At 34.1% G+C, this 27,689-nt stretch overlaps 12 protein-coding genes across 12 annotated transcripts; 5 read left to right on the forward strand and 7 right to left on the reverse strand.

Moving 5' to 3' along the window:
- Positions 1-227: 227 nt before the first annotated feature.
- On the reverse strand, positions 228-1,841 carry EIN_370290 (neurofilament heavy polypeptide, putative; the record flags this gene model as incomplete). Its single annotated transcript, XM_004259400.1, has 1 exon — positions 228-1,841. One exon carries the CDS (start codon positions 1,839-1,841, stop codon positions 228-230), a length of 1,614 nt encoding a protein of 537 aa, XP_004259448.1.
- A 924-nt stretch (positions 1,842-2,765) lies between these two features.
- EIN_370300 (hypothetical protein) lies at positions 2,766-5,324 on the reverse strand (the record flags this gene model as incomplete). Its single annotated transcript, XM_004259401.1, has 1 exon — positions 2,766-5,324. The coding sequence occupies one exon, from the start codon at positions 5,322-5,324 to the stop codon at positions 2,766-2,768; it is 2,559 nt and encodes an 852-aa protein (XP_004259449.1).
- A 363-nt stretch (positions 5,325-5,687) lies between these two features.
- On the forward strand, positions 5,688-7,640 carry EIN_370310 (hypothetical protein; the record flags this gene model as incomplete). Its single annotated transcript, XM_004259402.1, has 1 exon — positions 5,688-7,640. The coding sequence occupies one exon, from the start codon at positions 5,688-5,690 to the stop codon at positions 7,638-7,640; it is 1,953 nt and encodes a 650-aa protein (XP_004259450.1).
- Positions 7,641-8,104: 464 nt separating this feature from the next.
- On the forward strand, positions 8,105-9,940 carry EIN_370320 (hypothetical protein; the record flags this gene model as incomplete). The annotated part of the gene is made up of 3 exons (XM_004259403.1): positions 8,105-8,523; positions 8,625-9,707; positions 9,811-9,940. 3 exons carry the CDS (start codon positions 8,105-8,107, stop codon positions 9,938-9,940), a joined length of 1,632 nt encoding a protein of 543 aa, XP_004259451.1.
- A 761-nt stretch (positions 9,941-10,701) lies between these two features.
- On the forward strand, positions 10,702-12,335 carry EIN_370330 (rap GTPase-activating protein, putative; the record flags this gene model as incomplete). Its single annotated transcript, XM_004259404.1, has 3 exons — positions 10,702-11,287; positions 11,355-12,131; positions 12,229-12,335. The coding sequence occupies 3 exons, from the start codon at positions 10,702-10,704 to the stop codon at positions 12,333-12,335; spliced, it is 1,470 nt and encodes a 489-aa protein (XP_004259452.1).
- Positions 12,336-12,357: 22 nt separating this feature from the next.
- EIN_370340 (hypothetical protein) lies at positions 12,358-13,998 on the reverse strand (the record flags this gene model as incomplete). Its single annotated transcript, XM_004259405.1, has 1 exon — positions 12,358-13,998. The coding sequence occupies one exon, from the start codon at positions 13,996-13,998 to the stop codon at positions 12,358-12,360; it is 1,641 nt and encodes a 546-aa protein (XP_004259453.1).
- A 63-nt stretch (positions 13,999-14,061) lies between these two features.
- Positions 14,062-15,231, reverse strand: EIN_370350 (hypothetical protein; the record flags this gene model as incomplete). The annotated part of the gene is made up of 1 exon (XM_004259406.1): positions 14,062-15,231. One exon carries the CDS (start codon positions 15,229-15,231, stop codon positions 14,062-14,064), a length of 1,170 nt encoding a protein of 389 aa, XP_004259454.1.
- Positions 15,232-15,533: 302 nt separating this feature from the next.
- On the reverse strand, positions 15,534-17,144 carry EIN_370360 (T-complex protein 1 subunit epsilon, putative; the record flags this gene model as incomplete). The annotated part of the gene is made up of 1 exon (XM_004259407.1): positions 15,534-17,144. The coding sequence occupies one exon, from the start codon at positions 17,142-17,144 to the stop codon at positions 15,534-15,536; it is 1,611 nt and encodes a 536-aa protein (XP_004259455.1).
- A 1,256-nt stretch (positions 17,145-18,400) lies between these two features.
- EIN_370370 (hypothetical protein) lies at positions 18,401-20,821 on the forward strand (the record flags this gene model as incomplete). The annotated part of the gene is made up of 1 exon (XM_004259408.1): positions 18,401-20,821. The coding sequence occupies one exon, from the start codon at positions 18,401-18,403 to the stop codon at positions 20,819-20,821; it is 2,421 nt and encodes an 806-aa protein (XP_004259456.1).
- A 694-nt stretch (positions 20,822-21,515) lies between these two features.
- On the reverse strand, positions 21,516-22,229 carry EIN_370380 (hypothetical protein; the record flags this gene model as incomplete). The annotated part of the gene is made up of 1 exon (XM_004259409.1): positions 21,516-22,229. The coding sequence occupies one exon, from the start codon at positions 22,227-22,229 to the stop codon at positions 21,516-21,518; it is 714 nt and encodes a 237-aa protein (XP_004259457.1).
- Positions 22,230-23,661: 1,432 nt separating this feature from the next.
- Positions 23,662-24,231, reverse strand: EIN_370390 (hypothetical protein; the record flags this gene model as incomplete). Its single annotated transcript, XM_004259410.1, has 1 exon — positions 23,662-24,231. The coding sequence occupies one exon, from the start codon at positions 24,229-24,231 to the stop codon at positions 23,662-23,664; it is 570 nt and encodes a 189-aa protein (XP_004259458.1).
- A 2,534-nt stretch (positions 24,232-26,765) lies between these two features.
- Positions 26,766-27,687, forward strand: EIN_370400 (PH domain containing protein; the record flags this gene model as incomplete). The annotated part of the gene is made up of 2 exons (XM_004259411.1): positions 26,766-27,028; positions 27,106-27,687. Coding segments are annotated over 2 exons (845 nt in total), but the record flags the coding sequence as incomplete, so codon positions are not given.
- Between the last annotated feature and the right edge of the window lie 2 nt (positions 27,688-27,689).

Raw genomic sequence — 27,689 nt, forward strand, 5'->3', positions numbered from 1 at the left:
CCTCTGAAGAGCAAGTTCTCTCAAGAGCGGGCATTTTTGAGACTGAAACTATAAATAGAGTTCTCTATCGAGCGGTAATTAAGGTTTGATTGGCTAAAAATGCCCGCTCTTGAAAGAACAAATTAACCACACCCTCCCGCTTTTGGGAAGTTTTACTGTTTTTATATTATTGATTTACTATATACTTATAGTAAAACACATTCAACCAAAATGAAGCAAAAAAGAATTTATTTGGTGGCAACAATTTTATTGTAGATCTGGTCCGTCAAACGTGCAACAAGTTCATTGTCTTGTTGGCACTTCTTAGTGGTACACTTAGTGATTTTCTCCATTTGCTTTGCAGTGTCTTGTAATATAAGATGGCATTTTTTAATCGCCTTTTTAGCGACTTTCTTTGGCTTCGCTACAGCCTTAACTACTTCCTTAGTTTGCTTTTCGACGGGACTCTCTTCCTTCTTCTCTTCCTTCTTCTTTTCCTTCTTCTTTTCCTCCGTCTTTTCCTCAGTCTTTACTTCCTTCTTCTCTACCTTCTTTAACATCTGTTTCATTTCTTTCTTTGGGATATCAGCGCTCTTCGCCATCTTCTTCACTTCCTTCACCATAATCTCTTTGACCATTTTCTTCGCCTCACTCTTTGGAACCAATTTCTTCAGAGCGGCCTTCAATTTTTTTTGAGCTTTTTGAATCACTTTGACGTCTCCTCCGGATTTCAAAATCGCCTTCTTCGCAATTTTCTCGGCTTTCTCAACAGCCTTCTCCACTTTAGTCGTCATTGCAACGGCCACTTTGTTTGTTTTCATCGCAAGTCTCAGCTTGCATTTCTCCTTCAGCAGTCTTTGAATCTTCAGCTTATACTCAAGCTCAAGAGTTCGTTCCTTATACATCGAGACGATGTTCTCGTTGATTAATTGTTGTTTCAAAGCGTTGATTTGCCCTGTTATATCGGTATATTGACTCTTCATCTTTCGATATTCTCTCTTCAGTCCTTTCAATTGTCTTCTGACGGTCTTCATCGCCTTACAAGAGCATGTGGCTGTCTTCTTATATGCCATTAATTTGATCTTGTTGATCTGTTCAGCAGCTTCTCTTAAGACCTCTGCAATATACTTGACGGAGTATCTTCCTTGTATAATACCTTTCAACTTGTGGACCATTTCTTTCGCCTTCTCTTGTTGTTTCTCAGTGGTCGGTTGTTTAAGGTCGACTCTCTTTAAGATGGCCTCGTACTTTGGCAACAATGCCTGAGCAGCTTGTTTCTCGAGTTGGGCATTAATTGGTTTGCCGATGAATTTCTCTTTCTTGAAGTACTTAATGGCAGCACGAGCAGACATCTTGACTGCTTTCACTGCTTTGCGAGCTACACGTTTGACTTGTTTCTTCACTTGAACTTGCTTTCTTTTGACAACGGCTTGTTTTCGTCGTTGCGCGTTAAGACGGGCAAGTCTTGCTCGACACTTCTTACCTCTTCTTCCCTTTGGGCACTTTCTATTGTGTCTTCTTTTGTTATGTCGGCTATATCTTCTGTGGTGTCTTCTCCCCCCACGGCGGTGATGTCTTCTTCTTCCTCTCCATGATCTTCCGTGTCTTCTTCGTCGTCTATCTTCATCATCGTCGTCATCGGAGAGTTCGAAGTCATCATCATCATCTTCTTCATCCTCCTCTTCCTCATTATCTTCTTCTTCTTCGTCGTCGATGTCAACTTCATCGTCTTCATCAGACGCGATTTCATTTTCTAAATTAAACTCATCCTCATCTGTGTCAAAAACGTCTTGGACTTCGTGGTCATCCTCGACTGCTTGTACATAGGACAAACACAGTAATGCAAACAGTAAGAATTTCATATAATATATTATTCAATTCCAGTTCTTGTCCGAACCTCCCTTTTTACTATTTATTTAACATTTATTAACTATCTTTTTACTATTTTCATACTCTTTTTGTGGTGTTTTTGATTTCATCGGGTTGATGTGCATTTCTGCTTTGAAGAGTGTTTTTTTTTTAACTGCACGATTTTATATAAAAAAAATTCGTTGACTTTTTTAACAGTGGTAATACACATTTTTTTTTGCGGCAAAAAAAGTGGGTCTGTTGATTTATCTTTTTCGAGTTCTTCATTTTTTGTCCTTCTGAATTTCAATATTTTTGTGGTTCATAACACTAGTTGATTTTTAATTGATTTTTTATTCTTTATTAGTTGTTTTATAATTTGTTTCGATTTAACTTTTGTAAAACGGTGTGTAATTACTTACATGTGAAATCCGTTTAAATATGTGTTTGTTTTCTTCCCGATTTGTAGCGTATTTTTTTGTGTTGTATTTCTTGTTTTTACAAACAGAAAACTTAAATTGATTATAATTTTTGAATTAAATTAATAAGACTAATATTTAAACTAATTTGATTATAAAAACAAATCTATTTAAGATGGTGTGTAACAAATTATTTTGTTTAAAATTTGATTTGTCCTCTTGTTTTTACTTCTTTTAATAATCGTTTTACCAAATTTTTTCTAATAAATTTTTTTTAGTATTGAAAACAAAAACATTTTTTTAATTATTTGTTGTGAAGAGTTGGAAATTATCATTGTTATTATATTTATAATTATAATTTAATAGTATTAAATTAACTATTATTATTTAATATATTATTTATATATTAAATAAAATATAGTAATATATCTAATATACTATAATTATTAATTAAATACCTCTATTACTCAGTAATTAATAATAGCATTTTAATACTATTTTAACTAATAAAAGAACCTCTCACTTATTTGAAGTAGTTTTTTTGAGGAATTGTCGACCAATTTCACCCGATCTAATCTTTTCGATGATGTCGAGCATAAGATCTGTATCTTTATCTGATCCGCCGACCTTATTAATTCTCATTCTTTTCATTTGGTCATAAGCGTTGAGTCTGTTGATAGCTTTAGACATCAACAAATTAGCGTGGAATGAAGCGAGTATTCCGAAGAATAGGCGAGTGTCAACGACGTTTTGTATTTGTTGAGAGAAGAAGCACCACGATATCAATGTAAAGAAATTGGACAACACATCTTCGCCATATTGGATGACGTCCATAGCTTTACTTTTGACTCTTCCGACCTCAGCGGTGACGACGTTCATATCTTCTTCACTCAATTGGTTTAATTCGTCTTTCATTCTTTCGACTTCACTCACCACACATCGAGCCTTTTTAATTTCTCCCTCCAAATCAGTCAAAGCTGCTGTTTTAACATCTCTGAGTTCATTCAAAAACACTTTAATTTCTTTACAGTTCTTCACTAACACGTCGAGCATAGTTTCTCCCGTCTGTACTTTCATGTTCTTAAACAACAATAAAGAAGACATATCAAACCCTTCATTGGAATCATACAACTGCAGTTGCCCATTATAAAACGACACACCAGAAAAGACTTCCTTCAATGCACTACTCTTCTTCAACACTCGAACACCATGCTCAACTGTAGATACCTTCTCACGTATCTCGTCCACCGCCTTCTCGACACTTTTGATTTGCGACCAGACTCCTATCTTTTGTAAGATGTTCTTACTCAACGCAATTCGTTTCATTAGCGTCTCCGGGGGGTTCAACGCTTGCGCTGACATCAGCTGGAACGCCTCCGCCTCAGTCGGAAGTGCCTTCTTCAGTAAGTCGAACGTCTTTTGGTCAAAGGCCTTTGAGTACATTAAAGTGAATGCCTCATACAATCTCGACTCACTCGGTTGTTTAGAGTACAACACGGACAAAGCGACGAGTTTCTGAGCGTCGACGATGTATGAGAAGTTTGTTACGGTGACTTCTGAGACGAAGATGGTCTTTAGTTGTTTTTCTCTGACATGAGTGATTTTCATGTCGTCCCAAATCGTTGGTTTCTTTGGGTTTGGTGTGATCACAAGTCTTCTCCAAGGTATTCGAATGACTTTTTCTTGGGGTTCTAATTCAGCCTTTCTCAATTCGACTTTTTCTGTTGTCTTTGGTTTTGTTTTTCTTGTCTCAAGGAATTTTGTTGTTCGGACTTTGTCGCGGGGAGTATTAAAAGTTTGTTGGGAACGCGTGAGCATTGGTTGCTTAATAGCAGTGGCTTGTTTCTCTTCAACTGTCTTATTTAATTCTGCTTTCTCTTGTTGGACACTATCTAACAGCACTTTGTATTTCACCCACTCTTTGCGTAGCTCATCTTCAGACATTGTGTTCATTGCTTTGAGGATATCTTTTCTTAAAAGACTTTGTTTTAGAGGTTCGATCTCTTTTTCAATGGCATCAATGTCGTTTTTAACGGCATCAAACTCACTTCGATACGTCGGCAATTTACTGTTCATGTCTCTAATAAGATCATTCAAAGTGTTTAACTCCTTTTGTTGAGCTTCATTGTCTAATTTTAATTTACGCATTCGTTCCATTTCTTTGTCTATGGTATTCGCTAGTGACTTCTTCCCTTTAATGATTTCATCAGAATAGAAGTATTTCTCTAATTGATTGATTTGTTCTTTTAACTCATTCTTGCACGCCTTGTTCTTTAAATCGACAAGAATGTGGTGGACGCTTTGGTATTTCAATTTCATACGAATGCCATATTTCTTGTCTTGTGGGGCTACTTTCAGTATTCCATTCAGTAAAGTGATGGCATTTCCAACTGTTTCGATGTCATCAGACTTCATCAAATTAACAACATTCGCTAAAGGCAATTCGTTTCTTTTGCTTGCTCGTTCTTTAACCGCATTCCATAGCATTTGGAAGCCACCGTAGTGAATTGCTACAAACAGTAAATCAAGGGCTTGTCGGCATGCGTTTGCTACAACACCCACATCAACCAATGAGAATAGGAAATTGATCATGTTCTCGTTGCTCACACACTTCTGCATCCCTGAGTCAAAACTCATGACGTTTCTTAAGAGGACTAAGCCATATGCTTGAACATTCCCTTCACACTTGGTCACCTTTTCTAAGATCACGTCCATCCCTCCAAGTCGAGCAAATTCGGCTACATAACTTGGTATTGTAGTCTTCCCTCTCATTTGAAAGAATATCCTTTTGACCTCTTCCACATTAGTGGCTTTTAAAAGTTGGTCATAAGCAAGTCGAGCGGAAAATTCTGGGGCATAGTCCAGTTTCAATATATTTCCATCTTTAATACTTCCTATCGTTTGGTCCGTGATAACGCCATTTTCTAAAAACAGTGCGCACTGATCACTATCTTTCACATTCCCTTTTTCACAAAGTTCATCCACCAGCTTTTGTATAGGACTGGTGGGGTCGAGTTTGTAAGTAAATGTTGTTTCTGGACATCGTGGAACCTCCACAGATATATTTACGCTCAGCATCTCTTTTAATAGTTCTATACATGTTGTAATGCCTTATTATAGTCTTTTGAAAGTAACCAAAGAACATGAAACATGGCATTTCATTATACAAGTTGTGCTGCTTTCATTTTACTATATATATATAATACTTTTATTAATAAACAATGATTTTATTTGATTGTGGTAAACTGTCGTAATAAATGCTGTTGTTTTTAAATGTTTTAAAAAATTTTTAAAAAATTCAAAAACGACTTCTCATGTTATTGGAATAATACTTTTAATAGTTTTTTAATTGTAAATTTGTAGTTTTTATTTTGAAGGAAAAAGATAAAACCACTTGATTGTAACCCTGTTTTTCTTTTATTGCAACTTGAAAAGACGAAAATGTCAGAAGAATTCCCGACGAATCCTTTTAACAGTCAAGAAGAACACGTGTACATCATTACTTCACTACATTTTTCTGAGTTAATTGCTTCCAAATTATTAATAGACTGCTCTGCTTTACCCGAGAGTGCTCTTCCGAAGATCCCGGAGACGACAAAGACGTATAAGACGTTAAAGCCACCCGTCCCAACACTCGATGCGCTTCGAACGAATTACAACACAAGTAGTCCTGGAGACAAGTACACCAAAAAAGACATAGAAAATGCAGGACATCTTTTAGTACAGCTTGAAATGAATCCTCTCTTATTCAATCAAGTGAGTTTGAGAGCACAAGTTGGCTTTATTTTCAAGAATTATGGGAAAACGTCATTTTGCACGGATAGGTCATGTGCTGTTTTATTAGGAACAAGTCACGGGAGAGTTAATAAAGACAAGAAGTGTAGTAGAAGTGACGAACAGCATGGAAGGAAGTGTGTTGGTCGTCCATATGTTGTTAAGCCGTTGACTCTTTTAGTCCTTCAAAAGTTTGTTCGATACGTGTTAGACCAGAAATTTGCAATTACAATGGGCTCTTTAATGGAAGTTATTAAAACAGTGCAACACAAGTACATCTCACGGGACACTCTCAGAAAGATTATAACAAAGGACTTCAATTTAAAAATGGTCTCTGGAACTCCTAAGCCATTTTGTGGTCTTACAGTGGAGCCTATAGATATCATCAACAACTATATTTCACTTTCAAAGTACAACACCACACGAGCTTGTTTAGTCTTTAATATCAGTGAAATTTCTCTACAAGATGATGTCTGTGAATTAGACAAAAAAGTGGAGATCATGTTACCTAAGAGTGTCGACACAGACACCATCAAAGTTGGGATTGGAAAGGTCCCCAAAAGGATTTCAATGCTCACAATGACGAGTTTGGACGGAAAGAGTTGTTGTACTGCATTTACTGTATTGAAGGACACGGTTGCTTTAAGTGTAGCAAAAGAGTTTGACCACATCACTTTCATGAAGTCTGAGACGGGATACGTCACACAAGAGATCTTTGAGATGTGGGTGTTGAACTTTGTCTTAAAGACAATCAGCGCAACGAAGACACAACTGGGACTCTCTCAGAAAGAGCCCAGTCTTATTCTTATGTCTGCGGGTGTTCATACACTTAACACTCTGAAACGCCATTTTAACATCAACAACATCTTTGTTCACACTTTCCACGAAAGTACAGAGAACGTCGTCGACCCGTTTAAGTTGTGTCTTTATGAAGCAAAAATGGGTTTGCATATGACAAACACTTCGATGAGAGAATGCGCGAAGTTGAATGTTATTAAAGACTTGTTGTCGACTTTGTGTGAGAAAGAAGTCAATTTGTCGAAGGGGAGGACTCCACTCTATTCTGATGCTCAAAAAATAGTCTTTGGTAACGTTCTTGGGACCTTTGGACATTCTGGAATACATAAAATGATAACTGAGTCTTTTGAACAGAGCGGGATAGTGACGCGTTTTACTACATTGGCTTGGAGAATGTATGTTGATGTTAGTAGTTCGCAGAGATTTATAAGTCGCTTTAAGAAGTATTATGATGAGTGGGTCGAACCAAATAAGGATTTGAAAGACATGTTAACACCACCTGTTAACGACGCCGAAACACTTCCCGTTGTTGTTCCATTTCAAGAACGCTCAATAGAAGAAAGGTTGAAGGTACAAATCAAAGAGCTGAGAGGTGTCCTTTCTGGGTATGAAAATATCAAAACTCGAATAGAGCAAAGTGGTGAAAATAACACACCACAAAATGCGGGAAATCTACTCACAACACATTTGCCTTTACTTAAACCAAATTTGAAAATTGAAAATCTGAAAATTATGACCGACTTGGATGAAAGAGATTTGAAGGACCTTGTCTTCGAGCCTATTAAAGAAAATCAAAGCGATGTCGAATTCCATGATATGTGATATCTTAAACTATTTGTTTCTAATTTTTTATTGTTTTTTAAAGTAATTAACGATTATTGATAAAACATTAATTATTATTGGTATCGGAATATATTTTGGTGTTTTTTTACTAAAAATCATCAGGATATTTTTTTATTTTCCGATAAAATGGTATTGTTGTATTATAACTTATTTTATTATAATTTATTTTTCATTAAAAATTTTACTATTATATTATTAGTTAAATTTATAATTATTTTTACTATCTAATTACTAGTTAATTTTGAATATGTTTGATTAAGTGAATTTTTATTAAAATTATTGTTATTTTAACTTATATCTATCAAATTACTATTAAACTAATAATCACCTTTAAAATACAATGTATTAAACAAATAGTTTCAAAATAGTATTTTCACCAATAAATAATGTATTAACAAATAAATTAAATTATACTTTGAAAAGAACTTGAAAATTGAGAGGCGATGTTTTCTCGGAAACGTAATACAAAAGTCTTTACCTTTACTGTTGAAATACGTGAGATTACTGGTCTTGACAAAGTGAACAACCGAGTAGTGTTTATGAAGTGGTGGCGTGGGTCGAAGAAGAAGAGTGGGACGTTGAAGATGGTGTTAGTGAATGAAGGCTGTGCAAACATCAACTCACGGTTTGTGTTTGACACTCGACTTCTCCAAAATGGTGATTCATTCAAGAAGAAAGAATTAATTCTCTCGTTAGTAGCCTCACAGTGTAAAATAGCGAAGGAAGAGGTGATCGCACGAGTCCGAATCAATTTGGCCGAGTATTGCAGATTTGAGGAAAAATTGTTTAAGTGTAATTTCGACGATGGTCCGCTGCGATATTCCGAGGCAATCATATCGATTTTCTGTGCCGAGAAGAACTCGTTTGTCACACTTGCTTTTCAAGACAAATTCTACATTTTATAATAAATTAACTAATAACAAACTATTTATTGTGATGAAGCAAGAGAGTCTTACCGAACAGGTCGGTGTCGTCGCCGTACAGTATAGTTGTGAGTGAGGGTGCTTCTGCCGCGATTGAGAAGCGAATTGGGACTTCACATGTTTCGATGCAATCAGAAACGTCGCAAGAGACTTCCTTTCGCGAAGACACCAATTCGATAGGTGAATTAATGCGGAGACTTGATGACTTAAAAGATCAGTTTGAAGCCAACGAGAAGGCTTTAGACGAGTTGGATCAACAAATCACAACATTAAAAGTTGAAAAAGACGAATTAGAGAAAGAGGGGCCATCAGTGACGAACTCGGAGTTCCAGTCCCAAGCGGATTACTTATTCCTCATTGATGGAGTGATGTTAAATAATGACATGTCCTTTGATGGGAATAACTCGACGATGTCAAATATCATTTGTTCGCATATTGAAAACGACGAGTTGTTTATAGAACCCGACTTACACGTGTTAGCACGACTGTTTGAAATTATTAACGGCATCATCCACTTGTCTGGAGGGTGTCCGAAGAGATTGTGTTTTTGGCTGTCGACGGTGTTGCGTGTGTATGCGTGGACTTGTATGAGTAAAACGCGACTTACAATGGACCAAACGATATTCGACAAATTCCGCGCGATCATGGAGAAGTGTGTGTCGGGGATATTAACTGCTCTGACGGACTTCTCGAATGCAAAAACAACACTTTTTGAGGATCTCTTCTTTAATGTCAAATCGAAAAATAAGTCTGAGGCCGTGTTAAACCCCGTGACCACTGTTTTGAAGTGTATGAAAGAGATGAAAGTCGACGAACTGTTTGTGAAAGAGTACGTCAACCTCTTCTTTTCTTTTTTGGACAAACAACTCTTTGTTTATTTACTCAGAACGTGTCCAAAAATCACACAAGACATGGTGATGAATGTCGTCATCAAAATGGAAGAAACAAATCGGCTTATACTCGGGTCAAATGATATGAAGCGATTCGAATACGTCAGCAAAGTCGTCAAAATTATCCCACTCAACATCGACTCCTTCCAACCCGCTGAATTATTCGCACAAGGAAATCCTTTAATTCTCCCACACTCAATGGTAGATTTGGTCAAAAAAATCTACCCACAACCGTTTGTTCTGTGTTCTATTCGAATTTTATTTGTACAAATGGAGTCTATCATGTGGCATCTAGGTATAGTTCGGTTACTAGTAAAGAATAGTATTTATATTTAGCAAGAAGGCAACGATGACAAAATTGGTCGCTGCTCTCCCTCCAGTAAGAAAAGTTACTGTAGTCGACCCATATGCACAGGTCTCTTTAGGTACCGCAATCTTTCAAAATTTCATCTTCAAACAAAATTGAATTATGTGTCTGTCTATTCCTCTACTTTGTTTCATAATATAGTATAGTTTTTTTAACTACATATTTACTATTTTTTTTATCTGTTGTATTAAATTTATATATTAATATATTTATAAAATATAATATAGAAAATAGTATATATTATAATTTGATTGAAAACTAGTTTATTTTTGTTAACTAGAACCATCAGAATTTGGTTTGAATTGGCTAAACTACAAAAACCTATAATAGAAACCTATAGTATAAATTATTTCTATTACAACATCTTGTTATTATATCGGAAAACCACAATTATAAAAATAATACTCGTATACAAGAAATGGAAGTATTAGATAATTGAATAACCGATAAAATCATTTGAAAACTTTTCACACCATTAACATTTTGACAAGATAGATTTGATTGATAGTAATATTTAAATTATAATAATTTAATTTCCATACAACTGTACAATAACATAATTGAATAATAATAATAAAAATACAAACGAGAAACCTAATAAAAAAAGTCAGAATGTATAAATTGTTTATTGATTGAAAAAAATCAAATGAGTAGAAAAACGGATTTTTTTGAGTAGAAAAAAAGAATAACAACAAACTCATTCTTTTATTGTGATGGAAGAAAAGCCAAAGACAAATCACTTTTCTTTTCTAACCCGCAGAACATCCGCTTCAGAAGGCTTTACTCAACCCGCAGACACCGACAAAAAGTCCTTCTTCACCTTCTTTAGATCACACAAAAGTGCACTCTCATCTGAACAAATGACACAACTCGCGTTATCAGAATCACCACAACCAGATGAAAGACCGACTACTCCCAACCCCAAAAGAACACCAAAAAAGCCTAAGGAAAAGGTCTTTAGAAAAAGTTTTATGACCTTCGAGAGACCAAAGAGAGAGAAATTGTCGCTAATGGAGGATATCCCTCTTATCACTACTATTAAAAACGTCTTTGGGAATGGCATAGACGAAGATGAGGAGATTCGAAAGAGGTGCGAGGTCATCTTTAAAACGCCGAGTGTTCCCCTCTACCCTTCACTTATCCCTGAAATTGTAAGACCTAATAAAAGGTTTTTGGTCAAGCAAGAAATGTTCTGTGTGTTGATTGAGTCATTTGAAGATAATAACAGGAAGAAATACGACTGTTGGTCATCACTGGTATTACCCAAAGAAGAGTGGACTGAACACGCAGAATCGTTTAACGTCGATTTGAATTCCGTCAAAGCAAATGGAATGCACGTAGAGTCTTCAATACACTCATTCACACATAACACTGACTTGGGGCTCTATCAATTTGTTGACATCGAGACAAACTTCTCGTTCTTTAAGTCGTATTTCAATGGAAAAAGTTTGTTTCTTGTGTACATTGCGTACGTCACCTTTTATTTTTACACGTATAAATGAATTACACATAGCGCGGTCGATCTTCTATGGATTCGAAGAGAGTGGAACCATTTTGTGCTACCAGAAGGGTCTTATTCTGCAACTGGTACTTGTCTTTGAACCAAAAGGGATTCATCGGTTCACACTGCCTTGTGACCAAAATTGTGTTTCGTGGTGGAAAGACAGTATGGGAATCACCGAGACGCCAATCAAAATTAAAGCAAAGTCGAAGTTCTTGGAGGAGTTGGTCAAATTTGAGGACCTCAACATAGTGTGTGAGCATCGAGTTGGTGTGTTGTATGCAAAAGGTGGCCAAACACATGAGTTGGAGATGTACAAGAACACGGAGTGCTCAGAGGCGTTTTGGAAGTTCATGAATTTAATATCGAAAGAGGAGGAAGTGAAAGGATGGGAGAGATACAGTGGAGGCCTTGACGTGGTTCATGCCGACACCAACAGTCACTTTTACTACACAAATTTCTGTGGATTTGAAATTGCGTTTCATGTTGCTCCCCTTCTTCCTTCGACCACAAATGACGAACAACTTGAGAGAAAGCGGTTTGTAGGAAATGATGTCGTTGTCATCATTTTCAAAGAAAAGGAAGACGACACTGATGTGGTTGACCCTATTTTTGTCTCGAAAATGAACTGTTTGTTCATTGTTGTGACGCCACATGTCAAGACTCAAGACAACACAAAGTACAAAATTAATGTTGTTTGTCACAACGAAATCATTCCATTTCCTCCTTATGTTGAGGATGTATGGTACGAACACGGTGAAGGATTCAAAATATTCTTTTTGCACAAAGGTTTGTTGTATTGGAATAACATTAGAACCTCAATTTTATAATTATAATTAATTATAGTTTAATAATAAATTAATGACAATTGATATTGACTCTTTAGTGGTGAATGCATGTCGGACGGTTATCAAATGTGGTGCACTCTTAGGGCGGACAACTCGGTCAAACGAACGGCTGTTACGGTCTATAATAGTGAATGGAATTAAATAATGAATTTTTGTATTATCTATTTTTAGAGAGAGTCTATTTGTCTTCTAATTTTTTGAAGAACCTTAGCATTGATTCTTGAAGCGTCAAAAGGAGAGTCAACAATTACAACACACTCCACTGTTGGCGGTGTGCGATTTATAACAAAACACCTTTTAGTGTTCTCTATGTATAGCGTCTCCAAGTCGTCTGGAAGGAGGATAAATAAATCACCAAAGCATCTTGAGATGTTGATTTTGACCAAAGAAGGTTCTCCAGATAAGTCCAAGTGCTTCACACAGTTTGCAACACACTTTAAGTGAAGTTCTTGGAGAGAACTTGGAAACGCGTTTTTGTCTGCTATTGTGTTCACAAGTAATTTCGTGAGTTCTGTGTGACATATCAGTTTGTGTGGACACTGCTGAGTTGAGATAATTGTGAGTTCCTGTAAGTACGACTTTTGAGGAATTGTTTGTTGATCGATTGATAACTGAATTAATCCACAAGGAAACACTTTATTTGCATTTTCGATATGGAGAGGTGAGCCGTGTAATGAAATTTTTGTAAGGTTAGTGAGTCTTTTAAATGATGTGAAATTGCACTTTGTTGCAAAATTTGAGAACACTTTAAGTCGATGTAAATTGTAGATATTGAAATTCACTGGCTTCCCTCTGATTTCATTTTCGTTCATGTCGATACCTGGTGTGCAATGTATAAAAGTCAGCTCTATCAAATTGGTTGGCAGTGAAAACGCGAACTTTGCATTTTCTATAGAGAATGCAGTGAGTGATGTATAGTTCTTAATGTCGAATGTGAAGAGTGGTGATGACATAGTCAATTGTTTTACACTTTTTGGTAAGAAGTTTGAAGAGAATGAACAGAGTGAAGTGATTTGGTTAAATCCGTTTTTATTGTACTCTGCCAAAGACGAGTAATTAACCGAATGTGGGAGATAAGTGTTATAAAAGGACTCAAACGATGAAACTGGAAATTTGTGTGTGAACACAAACGTCTTCTTTTTATTTTGGAGATACACCACATGTTCAGTTAAAGACTCTATATCACCTTTCATACACATTTGTATATATGGATTCTTTAATAAAAAAGATTTAGAAGTGTTCGATATCACATTTGAAGTATATACAATAACTATATTTTCAATGTCATATTGTTTCAAAGCAGTGACTTGCTCACAGAAATTGTCTGTGTTTGTTATCAATTTGATCAATGAATATCTATGGTACTTCATTAACTTCACATATGGAATTTCATCACATTTAAGACAAACTGTTTTCAAGTTAATAAAGTTCGTCAAATCAATTTCACTGAGTTTTAAAAGCGTCATTTTCAGTGATACAATTTTGTCACCATAAAACGATGGAATATCATCTAAACTATACACGTGAGTTAATCGAAGATGTTCAAAGACTGGTCCACAAACAGCGAGCAAATGTAATGGGAGAGAAATAGACTCCAAATTATGAAGAATTCTTTTCACGTGAGACACTGTTTTAATTGCACGCACCATATCTACTGGGCTTTTATATACCAAGTTATACGGATATTGTCTCACCATTCCAAGAGCGTCAAAACACTTTTTATTGACATTTCCGATACTTTCTAAACACTTTGTGTCACTCACAAAGAGCACAACATTTGCTATGAAAACCTTTTCAAGTTTCACCATTTGAATTATTTTAGTTTGTGCTATTAAACTCAATTCCTAATAAAAAAAATCAATGTCTTCATATTAAAATGGGGCTTGTGGGAAGAACGTCGGAGGGGCTTGTGTGACGTCATTCCAGTTATGGAACGTTGTCAGTAAAATCGCCAAGTTGTCGTCGGCCAACTTCTTTTTGTACATATTAGGGTATCGCGCGTCGTTGTTCACAAACATTTTAGTCATCGAGACGCACTCCTCCGCATGCGCAACGTCCATGAAGTACACAAAGACGAACACCAATCCTTCCAGGAATGACACTCTGATGTTGACAAACCCTTCTATTTTCTCAAGATACGTCTTGTAATTCTGAATGAGCAATACACTCTCTTTCTGTTGTAAACACGTTGAGAAGACAAAGACGGCAACACGTTCAGAGGAGCTCGTGGTAGGTTGTTGGATTGGGTTAAACTGATTAAAGTTCTGAGTTGGTGTGATGGTGTGTAACACGTTGACTGGTGGTGTCGGTTGAATATTTTGTTGTTGTTCAGCTTGTTGTTGTTCTTGTTTGAGTGCTTGTGCGATCTTCCCTTTCGAAGTCTTTTTTTCTCTTGCTTGAATAGAGAAAGGGACAGTAACGACCTTTTCATCATTTAATGTGATGACTATTTGAAGCTTTTTCTTGTGGTGGTCTCTTGATGAACTACAGTTAGTCTTGCAGTGGTCGAAGATATACATTTCCGTCTTATCGTCGGAGACGGTGGGTTGATATGATGACCCCGTCGAGCTTCCAATCTCTATAATATTCTTCCCTCCACATTGTGAGCACGTCGCAAACTCCTCTTCTTCCCCTTCTTTCTTACACTTGAGTGCGGTCACTGATTGGAAGACTTGTTCAAAGCTCAAACCCTTCTTTTCTCTCCAAGTCGAGCTCATCGTCAGAATCAAAGAAAATGGGCGATACCGAAAGACCTTAGCTGTCGAAAGTCGAATTTCTGGGGGTTTACAGCTGATGGATGATTTCTCCTCCAAAGATCTTTCCAAGTCAATTTGGGGTTCTAACGTTCTCTTTGAGGAAATGTATTCGTCCGCACTTGGAAAGGCCGACCAGAGCTTTTGTGTGATCAAAAGTTCGTGTTTCAGGTCTTCTCGTTTTTGGAGGAGGACCTTGTTTTGGTGTTGTGAGTACGAGTAGCTACTCCCAAATGAAGGAAAGTACTGATTACCAGAAACGTCTCGACTCAAGATCTCTTTTGTCATATGTGTGCAATTTTAGTGCACTTTAAAAATTTGTTGTTTCTTTGTTCAACTCTATTTTAAGCCAACGACTTTTCTCTTTTCGTTCAAATTTGACTTAAAAAAACTCGTTTTTTTATTAATCTTTTATAGTATTAATTATAGTAATTTTTATTATTTATTTTATTAAAATAGATGATTGTTGGTAGTTCAAAATAATGTATTAGACATAAATGATTTAATATATTAAATAGTATAATACATTTAATTAGTTTCCTCAAAACGAATAAAAATACCAAAATCGAACGTCAAAAAATCTGATTCACTTATCTCTGTTGTCCGGCCGCGCCAATGACATCGTCGACCTTCAAAATCATTTTGACGACCTGGGTTGCAAGCAGAATTTGTTGAGTTTTTGAGTGAAGGGACTCGAATACTTTTTGTTTCGTCATATCAGTAGTCCCGAGTTGTAAGCAGTCGATACCATAGACCGAGCTTTTTTCTGCAATTTGCATTTGTTTCACTTGTGCGACCGTTTCAATCGCGTTCAACCCAGAGTTCTCTGCAAGTGCATGTGGGATCGACAACAACGCGTCTGCGTACACTGACATGGCATGATGTTCGACAGTTGTGCACTTTTTAGCGGCTTCGGCAACAACAAGGGACATCGCAATTTCGGCAGATCCACCACCACAGACTTCTCTTCCGTCTCTCAAGTAATTTCTCGCAACACACAACGCATCGTGGATCGATCGCTCAATCTCCGCTAACACCATTTTGTTCCCACCTCGAATGAAAATGGTCACCGCATTCGAATTCGGGCACCCCTCCACCTTGATCATCTTTTCTTTAGTGGTCCCAAATGACATCTCATGCACCAATTTGCAACTCCCAAGTTTGTCTGCAGTGAGTTCCTCAAAGCGGGGAACTATGCGGGCACCCGTCGCAATAGCAAGCAGCTCAAGCTCAACACCACCAACCCATCTGACGGCATTGATCCCATTGCTCAGTAATAAATGGTTAGCTTCATCGTCAAACCCCCACTGACACAACACAACATTCGCTCCAGCATCTTTCACGCGTTGGACTTGCATTCTGAAGTAGTCTTGCTCTTGTTGGTACAACTGATTATACGCCTCGACACTGGTGACATTCATGTTAGTCGTAGTCTTGGTCTTGGGGGGCTCAAATGGGCACGACAAGATACATACCTTAGCATCTTCAACTGATTTCTTCATTTGCGAATGTGAGAACTCCTTCTCAAGCATCAGCCCTTGGACTAATTCAGTGTCTTCCATTTGTCCTCCGGCTTTTGTTTGTAACTTGATCAAGTCCATATTGACATCGTTTCGCTCTTTGTCGTAGACAGCCAAGACAGCATCAGTGCACACCTCGGCTAAGTGTCTTTTGCATCTGTTTACTATTTTGGAGCCAAGAGCTACCTCACAAGCAGCTACTATGGCATCTCGATCCATCTTCTCCTTAGGAATGGCAATTCTCTTCAACTCGTCAACGGCAACTTGAGCGGCTTGTTCATACCCAATCGCAATACGGGTTGGGTGAATACCACGCTCAACTAATTTGAGCGAGTGTTCGAGCAACGAACCGGCAAAGACAACAACCCCCGTTGTCCCATCACCAATCTCAGAGTCTTGTGACTGTGAAAGCTCGACTAATAATTTGGCAATTGGGTGGTCAATGGACATCTCTTGCATGATCGTGGCACCGTCGTTCGATACAGTGACATCTCCGTCTTGTGAGACCATCATTTTGTCCATACCCTTTGGACCAAGGGAGGTTTTCAAAATGTCTGAGACAGTTTTGGCTGCTAGAATGTGTGCACGTGTCGCCTCGACGCCTCTCAGTCGGTTCTCCTTCTTCTCTTCTTGTTCACGTACTATGATAAATGGTCGACCGTTCTCGTCAAAGGCAAACATCCACTAAATTATTCAGTTCAACGTTGATAAGGATTATTTACTAATAAATGTGGTTTAGTTATTATTAATTAATAATTAACGGTTCTCTTTTGGAGTTTGCAAAATGGGGTTGGTGATGGTTTCTTGTTAATTTTTTTTAAGTTTATTTATTAAGTTATTTCTTTAGTAAAATTACTATTATTATTAATTTAAGTATTTGTTGTGTTTTTTGTGTAAAAAATAGTGATTTTTTTTATTTGAAAAAAATAATTTTTTTCTATAATAAAATATATTTGTATAATTAATTTAATTTTTATAATTTATAATAAATTATAAATAAAAACAACTTTTTAAAAGTTGGTATCAAAATATAGTAAAATTATCATATTTTTATATAGTTAATTTAATTGATTAAAACAAAATTAATTAAATTAAATTATTAAAACAATAACAAAATCAAATTAAAATTAATTATAATACAAATCACAGATAATCCCGAAATTGTAATAGAAAACAAATTTAAATAACAATATATTTTAAATTTGAAATAAATAAAGTAAATTAGCTTTTTAGTTATTTAAAAAAAAAAAAATTGCTAAAAAAATTCGAGAACAAAAAAAATAATATTTTAATAATATTTTATTTAATTTTTCAATATAAATGTAATTAAACAAACAAGATTAATTATGGTTGATTAATAATAATTTATTAAAATATTTGTTATTTTGTTGAACTTATACTTGTTAGTTATTAAGTTTTAATCAGAGGTTTCCAAAATCCCGATGCTAATTACCCATTTAATAACCAAAAAGTTCATTTTCTCTTATAAATTCGTACGTTATAATACCACATTTTCGGCAATAATTATTTTGGAACCGCCTGGTTTTAATTTTAACAATAATTTGTTTAATTATTGAATTATTTAAATCAAATTACAAATTTATTAAAATTTTTTTTTTAATTGCAATCACCAACAAAAAACTAAAATTAAATCAGACCAAAAAAATGTATTATATGTTATAATAAATAATATTTCAAAAGTATTATTAAAAGTTAAAAAAAATAAAATACACCAATATTTCAAAACTATTTTTAAACTAAAACTCATAGCTCAATCGTTTTTTAATATTTTCAAGTGAAATTCCAAAACAAACAATTAAAGATTGTTTGTTTAATTATGTGCACGAAAATTACACCAAAAAACGCTATAAATAACACAATACAGTAGAGCAAAAATATATTACCCAAAGAAAAGAAACTAAACTACTTTTTCTTATATGAAAGTTGATGAGGTTATTGAAGATATGCTAAAAAACAAGCACACTTGGGTCCGTATACCGAGTGTCATATCTCCACCTGTAAATTGTTTAGAGACATATGAATCTGTCAACGAGAGTACTGTTACCATTCGATCCACTGGCTTATTTGCGAGTAATTTAGAAAAAGTGGGGAGGGTTATAGACAACATCAAGTTGGTTCAGTTATTATTTCCCGATGTTTTGATTGATCGCGTTGAAGGCAATCGAGTATACATATCAGCCAAGACTTCGATTGAAGAAAAGAGGATTAAACTGAGTTATATCAAAGAATGCCAAAAGAGTGATGACTCCATTCTCTTTATTAACGCTGAGTATGACCCCTCATATTGTATATACTATGCATTTCTCTGTACCAATAAAAAGAATGGGGTGGAAGTCATCACACAGATCCAACTCGACAAAACAAAGATCACAAATAGAACATACCAATTTTATATTAACCACCAAAGGAAATTCATTTATAACTTCGGGGAGGTTCTGAACTATAACAAAGAGGGTTTAGTAATGTTGGAGATGGAGAGAGACTTTCTGACTCGTGTCGACCAAACTTCTCTCTTCCCTTATGTGATCCACTCCAACAAATGTTTCACGATGCTTTGCAATGAAAAAGCCTCAGAAGTGGTCATAATAGGAAAATCAAAGTTTAGAATTGATGTTCTCAAGCTTATCGAAAGCTTATATAATCACATCGCAAAGTCCCCCATTTTCTTTGTTTGTAAGACAATTCGTGAAACAGAGAAACTTCTCTTCCAACACGTTGAAACGACACTTTTTGGTCAAGGCGTGTCCACGTCTGATATCGTGTACACATCCAGAATAGTCGAAGGAACTATTTTCACGGCGTGTCGGACAACAAAGCAGATGTGTACTGAAAAGCACAACGACGATCATTTTGAAGTTGTTTTATGTGCCGAGTCAATTAACATTGGAATAGATGGGAGTCCCTACTCGGACTTTTATTATCATTTCCGATGTCCTCAATTCCAATTTTTGCCTTTGCCCATTCGCAAAAGAAAGTTGACAATTCTGATGGACGCCATTTTACTCGAAAGAGTCGGGATAGAAAATTTCTCGTCGTTTCAGTTATGTGGAATTGACGACAACGAATTTACACTGTCAAAAAAGATTCTGCTGTCGTCACTGATAATGCAGGCCCAGATGATCAAACACAAATTCAAAGTAATTGTCCCCCTCGAGAAGTGCCCGCCACAGGGTGTCGGGTTAGACATCACCAAACTTGACCGGCGGCTTCTCTTCTTATTCTTGACCCAACTTCCATTGGCGGATTTAGTCGCTTTTATGGCGACGTGTAAACGATTTTATTTGATTGTCAAGAATGAAGACGAGATCTGGCATGGCATCTATGACAAGTACTTGAACCCCTATACATTCTATAAAGCAAATTTGAACTCGACCATTCGGCTTTCTCCACGAAGCAATTATAACTTCTTTGAAATAGTCAATGAGCAGATGATAATAAGGCACAAATGGCAGAACAAAGCACCGTTGATTAAACAAAGGATCAAAGTGTATGAACACCTTCCTGTCGACTTTCTCTTTCCTCGATTAGTCGACTCAACGTTCTTTGTTGGGACTTCGGAGGGAAGGATTAAGCGGCTGAGATACTCTGACTACCAGAGTTACTACGAGTTCTTTTTTAAAGAGAAAATCCGCGCAGTTGAGACGAATCACGAAGTCGAGAAGATGTTAATTGGATTTGCCGATGGGGAGGTCAAAGTGTATTACAACAAATTTGACGAAGTGCACAATGTGACGAAAACGTGTGAATATGATGGGATGAAATTCACTGATTACTGTAACACGATGATTGCGTGGAAAAGTGGTGTTGTTGATTTGTACGACCTTCGTCTGAAAAGTCTTGTGAATCAGTACAAACACCACGATGGGAAGATACTTCATGCAGATAAAGTTGCTGAAAATTTAGTAGTCAGTTCTGGAGTCGATGGGTGTCTTATTGGATATGACTTGCGATGTGATGGCGTTGCTTTTAAAGCGCCGTTAACAAATAAAACCATTCAAGTCTTTGACGGGTTTGATGAGAATATTGTGTGTGGTGCTAAAGGGATGATATTGTTGTACGACATGAGGACTAACAAATTTGCCGCATCAAGAAGGCTTACATTCTCCTATGTCAATTGTTTGAAATGTTATAATAGAAGATTTGTGGTGGGGACTACAGATAGACTTGTATTGTCTTATGAGTGCACTACTAATTGGATAGGAAAACAAACTGTTATATACCAACATGAGTCTCCAGTGAGTTGTGTTAGCTTCGACGATTCAATGCTTATGACAGGGTCGACGGATGGAGTAGTTTATTATTCGAACTTTTCTGCTTCTTATGGAAGCTTGTTTTAATTTAATGTATTATGTTCGTGAAAAGAAAAATAACACATCTTTTGTTTCTATTTTTCATTTTAATTAAATGCTGTCGAATAAATTCTATTGACGACTTGTCTAGTATTTTAATTTTAATAAATTATAATATATAGTTATTGGTTTTATTATTATTTCTATTTTTATTTTTACTTATTTGTATTAAATTTTATTTTAATAAACTATATAAGAAAATAAATTATATACCAAATATATGTTTTAATAAATTATAATTAAAATATATTAACTAATAATTTTTTAATTATTTAAAATGATTTTTTTTAATTTTAAACAGAAAAAATTTGAGATTTTCTTGACAAATACTTTAAAAATATAATAATAATAATAATAAATTTTGTATTAAAAAGTATTATTAAAAATAATTTATAATTTGAATTAAAAAGTTAAATAAAAATACAAGTATAATTTACAACAAATGAAACTAGTTAGTATAACGGACGTTTTAATGGTTTGGATATAAAATAGACAAATTACAACACCAATCAACCACAATTAGAATTAAAAAAGTACGAAATAAATAAATCAAAAATAAATCCCATATTTATTTTTGATTTAAAAAAAATAAAAACATGCATTTTTCAGTGTTTTTATCCAATTTTCAAATCAAAAACAAATATTATTATTCTAAGGAATTATAAGTTAAATCAAAAACAAGTTACAAGAATGGGGTGTTGAAGTCGTGGTTTCCACGGCTGTCGACTATAACTTCGAACGTAGACGTGTCCGAAGGAACAAATGCGCTTGGTGTGAGCGGGCCGAAGATGTCATTTGCAGTAAGTCTTCGCTTTGAGTGAACTTTTGAAATGATTTTCTGGACCATTGATGAAAATATATTTTCGTCATTCTCAAGCGAAACTGATTTACCAAAACTATCTGTTACGACGTCCCACACGTAAAATGGTTGGACGTTAGTCGAGTCTTTAATCGTTTTTATCGTGATGTGAAGGACGAAATTATGTTCGATAAGAATGTGTGCCAAAAAGTTGGAAAACGCAGCTTCACGATTTCGACATATTGTGATGAGTGTTTTTGGTGTTGCGTCCTTTGTTTCCGCTTTTTTATTGAGTGCCTTTGTGTAACACGTTTTGTCGATGTCAATTTCACGGACTCGGTTCATTTTATATTCCAAAATGATTGATCGAGTCTTCTGACAGAAGGAGTCTGATATCTCAGACATTGATTCTTCGTTGTAAATAACGTTATCAATTAAAACTTCTTTGCCAATAAGGACTTTTAGCGCATAGTTTGATTGCTTTGTTTTTGTGAATGTGATGGCGCCTCCGATATACAACACGTTGTACACAAGCATTGCGGTCGATAGAGCCTTTTTGCTTCGTGACCGGAAGTGGTGCTGCTCTTTTTGGTCCATTCAAGTGTTTTTGAGTTGCGTTTTCCTTTTAGTTCAAGTTTTGTCGCAAAGATTATAACGAAAAATAAAAGGAATAATTGCTCTATTTGTGATTCATTCTATTTGTCGGATGTTAGAACCCTTAAGCGCAAATAGTGGGGAAAGAATAGTAATTAAATCATTGTGATAATCAACTAATTATATCTTAAGAATCAATAACTCCGTTTTATTTTTTTGGCACCAATATTTGTTGATGACACTAATGATATTTCGGGAATAGAAATGAGGTTTTAGATTATGAGAAAAAAATAGAAAGGAAATGGGATAAGTATGGTAATATTATAATTAGAATTTATTATATTTTTTAAAATATAATATAGTTATAGTTTATTTTTAATAATATATTTTAATAAATTCAACAATTAAAAAATATAAAATATTTTTATAATTTATATTTATTAAAAAATAAACAAGAAGGTTTATTTCTTGAAGTGTAATACAACAGCTTGTTAAATATTTCGGGTAGTCTTCAAAAATAAATATTTTTAATTATTTACAACAGAAACAAATATTGTCATTTTTCGGGTTAATACTATTAAACGCAAATAAATAAAGAATTACATCATACAAACTTCTTACTATAAAAGAAAATTACTAGTCAAACAATTGGTCTTCATTTATTTTTCAGAACGAAGTTTTTCAGTCTGAGGAATCAACACGTTTGCAAAACAGATTTCGAATACAAAACTCAGATATCAATTGTTTGTGTTGTAAACTTTAAAGCATAAATAACAAAGTGAGTTTACAAATAATAATCTAATAACTAATACAATTATTTGATTTAATTAAACTTATACGTACCAGAGTGTCCAAAATAATTAATATACGAAAGAGTTAGTGATTTAAAAAAACGATCAAAATTTGGTTCTCATTTTTCAATTCTATTTTTCTAACTTAAATAAGTTCTTTGCAACTTATACTTTGATTTTTACTGTTATTTTCTTTTGTGTTTGTTTATTCAAATATGAATTACATAATATAAGCTGGATTACGATTTGTTTATTAAAAAAATATTTATTTTTTTACTTCAAAATCAATTAAAGTTACAATCGAAAGAACAATATTAATCAATAAGAATTATAAAATCGTTAATTATTTTATAACAATCAACCAATATGCCATATTTGTATACAATTAATAATATCGATCGAGTATTTACACGGAGCTAGACATGTATGGATAATTATTAATTTACATAAATCACTAAAAATCTTGAAAAAGAAAAAGGATTTTGTTTTTTTAAGTAAAAATATTAAATTATAAATTGAATTGAATTATGGTTAGACAAAAGCTTCATGGAAGCTATTATTTTTAATAAAAATTACCACTAAAAAACAATTAAATAGTGTTTTTGTCCAACTTTCATACAATTTGTATAAAAGCAATAAATAATTCACAATTTGGTCAACACAATAATATTCTGTATAGTCTTATCATTCTCATGAATCATTATTGATCCATAAACGACTTCACGGGAAGTCACATAATCTCCAATTCTTTTCCCATAGAAACAAAGACTTTTTTCGTTAAACACAACACTGTTGTTTTTAAATATAGTTCTGATATATTCTTCTTTCAGTGTTCCTTTTTTCCCTCCACACTCTGTTGTTTCCACAAAGTATCCCATTTCTAGAACCAAATCAATCAAGAATACCAGTGTCTCGATTATAGTGTTGTTATGTCGTCTTCTGAGAGCTGTTTTTGGTGATAACCCAGATTTCACTTCAATTTTCATTCTTTCGTCACAACGTTGTTTAATATAACTTTTTACATCAATCCGCATGGATTTGTTCCACACAGAATCAACCATTAATATCTGTTCGTAAACATTGGCTCGTTTATTTGGTATTCGTAGCGTGATGTTAAACCTCGTGTTGATAAGTGAAAGAAGAACCATTCCTTCGTAGACCTGGAAATTCCTCACTTCGATGAACCTTGGTGTTTTATTTAGCGAAGACTTCATGACTGATTTTTGTGTTATCCGATTTATATACAACGAAATTAATTCCATTTCACCACAAAAACTGTCGTCATTATTTAATATGATTTTTCTCCAGAGTGTTTTTAAACAGTACAAAAAATCTTTTTGAAACTTTTTCGATCTTTCGTTCTGTTTTGGGCATTTCTTGAGTAACCTTTTTTTTAATTTGGTTTCAGACAAATACTTTTTTAAATAAAAGTTGTGGTTTTTACTCGATAATAATTATTTATCTGTATAAATCGCTGATTACAAAATTTGTTGACTTTTTAGAGCTCGAAAAGTCCTGAACTCACTGTTTTTTGCCATTAAATACGTTGTATTGTTTATAATAATAGGAAAATAAAGCAATCTATTACTATTTAAAAGTTCCGTTTTCGAAGAAAATAATTCCAAAAAACATTACAGAACCACAAGAAAAGTTGAAAACAATGTATTAGAAAAATAATCCATTTTGTTTTAATTATCTTTTTAATTGCTAATAATTTTAACTATTAAATGTATTTGCGAAAACAGAGGTAAAAATAACAAAGTTAAATATAGTTCAATGAGTAATCTTCTAGATGCAAAGAGCAAAAAGTTTGAATTTGAACAGTTTCGTCAAAACAAAATAAAAATGCCTTTATTTGCAACGATTATTATACATATGTTGGTATTTTTGTCATTCGAGTTGTTCAATTCTCGCTTTGTTTGTTTTTTAAAACTTGGCATGTTAAATCCAAAAGGGGTAAGTATTATTTTTAAAAGGTAGAAATGTATATCGTTTTATCATATTTTTTTACTTAAGTAGTTATTTAAAGATTTTTGGGAAATCAGTAAAGTCATTCGTTAAATAATAATCACTATTTTTAAAATAAAAATTGATGTTGTTGTGTAATTCCAAAATCTCTTAAATAACATTTTACAATTGATCCATTTTTTCATTGGAGTAAGTCTTTTAACTTTATTTGGTGGACTTAAAAGTGTTTTAATTTTGTCTAAACATCTAGCATAAAGTAAAACGTGAAAAAAACTCGAAACAAATGGATTTTGAGGACGGTTTACTGGAATATTATAATCTTTATGGTCCAAAAGGTACCAGATAAAGTTTAAAGACAGACTGTAACTATCAATTATTATTTTTCTGATAGTTTACAATAATCCAATTATTGGTATAGTTTTTCATGTTTAAAATTACCTTCCGATTTAAGCATTTAAGTTTATGTTTGTTTACAATAATATATAAATATTAACATTTATATTAAATGTTAATATTATGTATTAATTAACTACATATATTATTATAAAAATAAATTATAATTTTGAACAAAATTATCATATTTCTGTTGATAAAAAAAGTTTTTTTATAAAACTACCCATTTTTTTAATTTTTTAGTTATTTCAAACTTAAATAAATTTAAATATTGAATGAAACCACTTCAATTTAAGTGCTTATCTCCATTTAAACAATTAAAAAACAAATATTTTTCGCTGTTTTAAGACTGAAGCCAGTCCCAAAAAGTTTTTTTGTCAATTTTAAATAAAAATGTCCCAACTTACGGGAAGAGATAAGTCCAAAAAATATTAAAATATAACTATTCATAAACTAAATAACCAATAACACAACTGATAACATAAATAAGGTTTAGACCGTTTCACCAATCATTTTCAAACATTTCAAAATTAATAAATACAGTTGATTTGGTAATATTTTTGAACAAAATAACGGTAAATGTTGCTAACAAACTAAGTGGAAAGTTTATAACATTTTTCAAAAATTGATGAGTTAAAAACTAGCTGTCTGAAACTCCACAACTCTATCTTCGACTTACAACACATTTTCATTCTTTGATTTTCGTTGTTTTATATTTTTCAGTTACAATCGTTTGATTCATAATTGTATTTGATCGTTTGGTGCGTGTTCGTTAACACGTTTTTGAACATGTCAAGATGTTTTTTTGTTTATGTCGTGTAGCAAATAAATAGTTTTGTTAGTTGATGTAATAAAGTATTGTTTCTTAGTTTTTAGCGTGAATCGTTGGCAATCGAATTAATTATTTTTTGTTTTTGTTTGTAATTTTTGAGTTGTAAAAAAGAAAAAAATCAACCAATCATAATCAATAAATAAGGTTAATATAATAAATATCGTTTCCAGACTGTCTTTATATTTTTACTGGTAATACAAATCAATAAAAACTAAGTTGTTTTTTAAGTTTATATATTATTTACATATAAAATAACTTAATAACAGTAAATATAGATTTTTTTATATCCAAATGAGAGAAAATCTTTTTTTATATTTTAAATAAGAACTACAAAAAATGAAAACCTTGATAATTAGTTCAACTTTATAGGCAATTACAGGCATCAAACCAAATAAATTATTAAGAATTTTTCTAGGTAAGAAGGAACAATATGAATGCAATATTTTAACTATTTTTTAATAATCTCTTATAGTTTAAACAAAATTTGAAAAATTAGTATCTTCTTCACAAAAACTCGAAAAACGGGAACAACTTGGAATGGAACAAGATCGATAGATGGCGGAAGACCAAGAGAGTTTACATGTATCAGTAGAGAGTTTAAGGCCAAACCTGTATGAAGGGTGGGGGAAGAAACAAGGAGGAGCAGTGAAGACGTGGAAGAAGCGCTGGTTTGTGTTGAAAGAGAATCGGTTGTGGTATTTTGCGTCGAAGACGGCGACGTCAGCGAAAGGGTTTATAGAGTTAATACCTGGAACGGAAACAAAAGATGTTAGTGAGAACAAGAAGTTTATGTTTTCGATCAATTCTCGGAACTTGAAGTTTGTTATAGGAAGTTATATATAATAGAAGAATAGAGTGATTTTTCGAACGGATAGAACAGAAGAGTGATGAGTAGAGGCCCACGAGTATTTTTCATAGTGACTGAAAATTCGATCGATCATGAATCATTTTTCAATGCGGTACGGAAAGCACTCACGAAGACAACACCGACAGCACCTGCTGTAACAACACAAACTAATGTGTCTACGCCAAATGCACCACAAAATTCAGCGAGTGCAGCGCCACAAGCGCCTGTTGTTGCAACGGCGCCAGTGACACAAAACACAACGAGTGTATCGATTCAAGGAGCGTTACAGGCGAAATGTGATGGCAGAAAGAATATAGCGAAAGTGAAAGCAAAGATCCCATGGTTACAAGCTGAAGGAGAGAATGTAGTTGAATTTTGGAAATATTGGATGGATTCGACACCACAACCTGATGCGCTTGAGCCTGGACAATCGATTCAATATATGCTTGTTGTTTCAGGAAACACCGACAAGTTGTCGTGGCGAGTGTATGGCCCACAAGGTGCATTGATTCAAAATATGGTGGATTTCTTTTGGAATGTTGGTGCACCAGATGAAGAGATAGATCATTTAAACAGTCTTGGGTGTCAAATTAATCCAAGTGAAATTGGGTCATGGATTGACATGAGTGTGA

Source organism: Entamoeba invadens, assembly GCF_000330505.1.
Source record: "Entamoeba invadens IP1 unplaced genomic scaffold scaff_1105074726357, whole genome shotgun sequence".
NCBI lineage: Eukaryota > Evosea > Mastigamoebida > Endamoebidae > Entamoeba > Entamoeba invadens.